This window comes from Eptatretus burgeri, chromosome 12, assembly GCF_056783735.1.
Source record: "Eptatretus burgeri isolate ZD-2024b chromosome 12, Ebu_testis_v1, whole genome shotgun sequence".
In the NCBI taxonomy this organism is placed as follows: domain Eukaryota; kingdom Metazoa; phylum Chordata; class Myxini; order Myxiniformes; family Myxinidae; genus Eptatretus; species Eptatretus burgeri.
The window spans coordinates 12,604,884-12,611,144 of NC_140972.1; the positions used below are offsets into that span (position 1 = coordinate 12,604,884).

Sequence of the window (6,261 nt, forward strand, 5' to 3'; positions counted from 1 at the left end):
TTAATCTGCACTTATTTTATCTAAACCTTTCATTATCTTAAACATCTCTATCATATCTCCTCGTAACCATCTGAAACATCTCCATCAGATCTCCTCGTAACCGCCTCTTTTCTAGTGAATAAAGCCCTGTCTCCTTCAACCGCTTCTCATAGCTGAGTCTAGCTCAGCCCGGAATCAATCTAGTAGCCCTGCACTGAACCTTCTCTATTGCATCCATGTCCTTCCTAAGTTGTGGTGACCAAAACTGCACACAATATTGTAGATGTGGCCCTCACTAAATTCCCATACAATGTTAACACCACCTCTTGATTTATAAATGATCCCTCTCTGAATATAACCTAAAACCACATTTGCTTTACCTTTAGCTGCCTGGCATTGTCCTGCCTGCTTTCCTCAGATATCTATTACCACCCCCAGATCCTTCTCCTGTGTGACACGCTCCAAAATTACCCCTTACATCCTGTAATCTCTATTTTCATTGTTCCTTCAAATCCCAAACACCTTACACTTGTTCAGATTAAATTACATCTGCCCATCTTTTGCCAAATCAATGCAAGTACCAATATTTTCCTGAATCTGATCACCACCCCCTCTGCTATCCACCTTACCTCCAAGCTTTGTGTCATCTCCAAATTTGGAAATCCTACTCTTCACCCCACTATCCAAATCATTGATGTAAACTAAAAGGGCACTCTGTAGAGCGCATACCTCCGCCACGTAATGCCTGATCCACGAGAACATATCGGGCCCAATACATTTTTGAAATATCATTAAAAATATTTATATCTCTCAATGGTGAAGAATCACTTTTAAAATTAAATAATTCTCGTATCCAGATCCGGATCCAGATCTTCACCTAAATTGAAGCAATTCTTCATCGTCAAAAACCCAACATGTCCACCAAGTTTCGTATGAATCCGTCCACAACCTTTTGAGATATCGTGCTATTTATCGGTTTTGCCCCAACTCTCAATGGTGAATAATCACTTTAAAAATTCTTGTAGTTGGATCCGGATCTTCACCAAAATCAAATCAGTTTGTCCTTGTCACACACCGAACCTGTCCACAAAATTTCATCCGGATCCGTCCACAACTTTGAGATATCCTTTGCACAAACAAACAGACAGACAAACACAGGAAAGGGGTGAAAACATAACCTCCTTCACCTGTGGTGGTGGAGGTAATAATGAATAGTACTGATCCCTGAGATACCCAACCACTTACGTCGTCCCAGCAAGACATCCTCCCACTCACATTCACTCTTTGCTTCCCACCACGAAGCCAGTTTGCAATCCAATTAGCTCCCTGACCAGCCACTCCACAAGCCCTCACTTTGGCTAACAACCTCCGATGTGGTACCTTATAAAATGCCTTCTTGAAGTCCAGATATACTATGTCCACTGCCTTTCCATCATCCACCCAATCAGACACTACTTTGTAGAACTATAAAAGATTTGTTAAACAGAAACCACCTTTGGTAAACCCATGCTGACTACCTTTAATTAGTTTGTATTTATTTAAATGCTTCCTCATCTGCTCCCGAATTAATGTCTCCAACACCTTCCCCCCAACTGAAGTCAAACTAACAGGTCTATGGTTTCCCAATTCTTCTTTGGATCCTTTCTTAAATAATGATGTTACATTTGCGACTCTCCAATCCTCCGGTACCTGTCCTGACTCCAGTGAGCAATTAAAAATATCCGTTAACATCTCGCTTACCTGCTCAGCCACCATCAATACTTTCGGGTGCATATTACCTGGCCCCGGAAGCTTATCCTCTCTTCGATTTCCTCGCTGTTCCTTTACTTCCTCCACTCCCACCTGGATCTTCTGTAAAAGCCCTTCCTCACCTCCTTGACAGATACTCTCAGCTATTGGCAATTCTCCTGACTGTTCTTGTGCAGAAGTTGAAGAAAAATACCTGTTTAATAAGCCTGCCATCTCACTTTCATCACTAACCACTCTCCCAGTGCTATTCCTCAATGGGCCCACACTGGTCCTAACTTGTTCTTTTCCCCTGATATACTTAAAGAAAGCCTTGCTATTATGTTTAATATTCTTAGCAATGTCCCTCTCGGACTCTCTTTTGGCTTGCCGAGTTATTTTCTTAACTTGCCTCTGTTTACTTCGATAGTGATATAAATCTAACTCCAGTCCTGTTATTTTATACCTCATAAATGCCTTCTGCTTCTCCTTAATCGCATTTCTATCTCACTACACAACTACCCTGACCTCTTTCTGCTTCTAGTTTTACACCTCGAATTTAGACCTCCTTAAAGTCACGTGACTGGAACGAGCTTTGCAATGCCTGTGACCAAGCAGGAAGGGAACCTTGCTGCCAAATTTCAGCCGGATCAACCCAGCGGTTTGGCCGGATAAGTCAAAATAGGAGACGGACAGATGGCCGGACGGATTGTTGGTGCACGATGACGATACCTCATCTGAATTTACAATTACAGATGAGCTAAATAAATATTTGTAAGAGCCCTCATAGCCTGTACAGATCCAACTCCCCTCCACCCACACTCTCCCCCCCCCTTCCCGTCTTCCCATACATTATCAATATTAAAAAATGTCATCACTTTAAACCTACCATGTGCAGACATGCCTCAAATATGACCTTCCCATCAGTGTTGAGAAACAACCAAACCAGATACGGTGTCTCGCTTTGGGAACTCCACGTGGATGTTAGTCATGATGGCATCGTCTTTCTGACTGCAGACGTCCAATTAAATATTTCACCAAGCCTGCCATGTTCACACGTGGTAATCCGGCAAGGTTTAAAGTCCATTCACTGGCAGCGATGGTCGAAGGTTTGGGTAGAACGTACCCTTCGACAAACCATCGGGCCTTGTTCCGGTCAACTTTCTTGGGAGTTTGCAGTATGGGTAGCTGCAAGCTCTTTGCTTGTTGAGCGAATTCGGAAAGTTCAACAACTCTTTCATTGTACAGAAGCACTCCCCTTTCTCATCGGTACGTTTCAAAGTATTTTTGGCTTTTTGTTTTTGAGAAGCTTTTTAAGCCATTTTAGATAGCAATCCTTAGCTCGCACACACGATATATGTTCTGTGCTTGGATGACCCCTATTGCTAAGGGTTTCTACGGATGCACGCCGACCATTCTGGGGGCAGATTACCTCATTTTGGAAGGCCCGTATTGTATATCTATAACTGTCGATATGTCTTTATTTTGAAAAGGTCTTTCAGTGATTGCAAATTTTATAAATTACGAAAAACTCTGTTGTACCTTCAAAACATTAAAATTTTAATAACAACGGTTCGTCAACTTCCTGTACCTTAAACCAATTTTAATGATGGTATTTTGTTTTATTGAGTATCTGAAGGTCCCTCTCCTCCTCTGTGTCACCAGATACGTGCTTTTTGTGGAGCGCATCAACAAAACGGACTTGACAGTTGGAGATGTTTGGCGGTAAGTTTGCATGAGTCATACGATCCTCCCAATACCAGAAAACAAAAGGATAACTTGAACCGAGTCCGAAGCAAGGAGTCACTCGACAAAATCGACAAATAAATTTATGATTAATCGATGACTCGATGACTTGCGCTTGGTGTTCTTGCTTTGGCTAGCTGAAGATGTTCATTTTTCCTACAAATATAACTGAGGGTTAGGGTCTCCTCTGTAATGGAGAGCAATAAACCCCATTCCTCACCCCCACTTGGTTCGTACGGGTCCTTAAAACCCATAAAAGTCCAACATTTCTGAGTTGTACAATTTAAGTACATAAATGTCCTTAAATTTCAGGAAAATGTTCAAAAGTCGATAAAAATCAGAATTTCCTGTTATTTGGTGAAGGGTGTTTCATTTTCCTCGCACTAGTATTCTAAACAAGGACAAATGTGTCCAAGAGCCGCGTCCTTAAGGTTTTGTCGTCACCAGAAGAACAAGAGGAAGAAGAAGAAAAAAAAAAAAAACAACAACAAGAACTTCCGATATTTCGTCACGTGCCTTGATTAAGCCAATAGCGAGACCCGTCATAGTGTATTTACGTATTTATAAAATATAGTGTATTTACGAAATTACAACACATTAAATGGAATAATCTTTAAATAGTAACGTGAACTTTTCGAAACTTTAAAGCAAATGTCCGAATATATTTAAAAGTTCATGATAGACGCTCTCAAAAGGCACCCTCAATGCGAGGATGTGTACAAGTGCTTAGTATTTAAGGAGATCCGGATCCTGTATATAAAAGAGCCGAGTCCCAAAGGTTTTGTCTTCACCAGAAGAAGAACAACAACAACAACGCCGAGCTCTCTTCGAGCCACGTTCGCTACGCGAGACGTGGCGAAAAATGATACTTTATTGGAATTTCTATTTACCCTCAATTTACCTCTGGAATTTCTAGGATGTGGTCCTTAAAAAGGGGTTATTTTAACCCTTAAACGTCCTTAAAAAAAGACATCTCAAAATAAGTGGAAACCCTGCCCCAAACGCAATGGGAGGCCTCCCATTGCGTGCACTGCTGGAGGATACCCCCTGTACCCTGCGTGGGACTTCTCTGCACGTGTTGTGCGGGAGCCCCCTCCCGCCCCTCCCTCTCCTGTACTCTGTGTTGAAGGCCCTTGCTGTTTTTCTTCTCGGCAAAATATGACCAAATATTCAATGGTCTTAATGTATTTTTCCGTTGCCTTTCGTATTATTTTTCAGCAGCTGATGCAAATCCATGCACAGAGAGTGGAGAACCATTGTGCCTGTGAAGAACCAAAGAAAGGTGCGAAGTTCTCATTCTGGACTTCACCGAGCGGTTCGGTCTCCCCAAAATCTCCATCTGCCATGGCTTACAGTGTTCCTCTGAACTTCAACCTGAATGGACGTCCTGATGTTTTTTTGTGCAATACGAATTGGTTAATGTTGGGAAATTACTTGAAGCATTCTGCCAGTAACCAACTTCTGCGGAAACTCTCAAAATTCAGATTCACGGATTTCCGCCCCGATTAATAGTTTGTGAAGCAGCAATCGCACGTCAGGACATTGTGTCACAAATTCCGTCACAATTTATGCTGTACCTCGGACACACGTTAGACTGGGCACCTCATCTCTTAACATTTTGATTGTGGACGATAAAGATCACACGGTGTTTTCCACTAAGAGTAGGTGAGTTATCTCCTGCACTCTGAGCAAACTACAAATTCCTGCAACACCTACGCCACTTGGAAGAGATTTTAGTCGAATGGTGGGCCTGGCCAGCTGGTTCCTGAAAGCCATCTTCGCTGAAGTCTTTCTCCATCGACCCCATAGAAATGTCCATCAACGAAGTAGTCATCGACTTTGTGGCCATAACGTAGACAGGGAGCGTTTCAATGGATGATTGTTCATTGTTTGAGGCAACAATAAAAACGTGTAGAACATAAAATGACTTTGGTACAATGATTTTCACACTATTAATGTTTCTCACATTTGAAATACATCGGTGTGTTCCATGGACAAACGGCTTGTTATCGCTCTCCAAGCAGCTTGCTTGATTCAAAGCGCTCAAGCAAGCACTCCAAAGGAACGCAGTGCTTGGTGCTGCTTAACAACACGGCCGTCTCCATGGAAACGGTGCTATCGTGGTACTCAAGCAAACGCGTCGTTTTCAGTTGTAATCGATCCTCTTTTGACAATTTCCTCAAACTACTACATCGTCTTAGCAGCAGCTACAGAGTACAAGGAAGAGGGAAATAAGGATAAAGAAATGGGGAGTCAGAATGAGGGCCCCCTGCCAAGCTTATGGACCCACCACTGTGCATTTTGGGGAGGGGGGCGGGTTTGCATGATTGTAGATCTTGAAGAATGAGGATGAAAAGTAGAATGACAATTAAAGTATGAAATGCACGTTTCAATAATATTGGCAAAGTACCCACCCTCTGTGTCGGTAAAGTTTGCGCATGACTTGCTGAAAAATGTCTCGTCTGTGTTTTGCAAAAGACTCTTTTGATGCTTGTATGGTGTGTGGTGTGTGTTTTAAAGGTGTCTAAAGGGTTGTAAAGCTCTGGGTCTAAAAGGGTAACGGGGTACAAAGGGTATGTTCCAATAGTAGCTAGTTTTTAATGGGTGAAAGGGGTCTAAAGGGTCAAACGTGTTAATGGGGTCTGAAGGTCGAGAGGGGTCTAAAGGATGGAAATTATTAAATGCATCTAAAGGGTCTTTTAAAAGGTCGAAGGGGTTTAAAGGGGTCAAAGCAGTCTAAAGGGTCTATAAGTTTGAAAGATATGTTCCAATAGTTTACCGAGCAGCTTGCAAAGCAGTTGATTATAGTAA

General features: G+C 42.2%; 1 protein-coding gene across 10 annotated transcripts in view; it reads left to right on the forward strand.

Annotated features, from left to right (window-relative positions):
* LOC147015115 (uncharacterized) overlaps nucleotides 1–5,374 on the forward strand; it is an 82,316-nt gene extending 76,942 nt beyond the window's left edge. For 9 of the 10 annotated variants that reach the window (XM_085849552.1, XM_085849549.1, XM_085849555.1 and 6 more), the window contains 2 exons: nucleotides 3,370–3,429; nucleotides 4,669–5,374. In XM_085849552.1, coding sequence (XP_085705678.1) covers nucleotides 3,370–3,410 — 41 coding nt within the window. In that variant the 3' untranslated portion in view covers nucleotides 3,411–3,429; nucleotides 4,669–5,374. The remainder of the gene's footprint in view (nucleotides 1–3,369; nucleotides 3,430–4,668) is intronic. The other variant, XM_085849550.1, reaches the window with a different exon arrangement.
* Nucleotides 5,375–6,261: the final 887 nt, after the last annotated feature.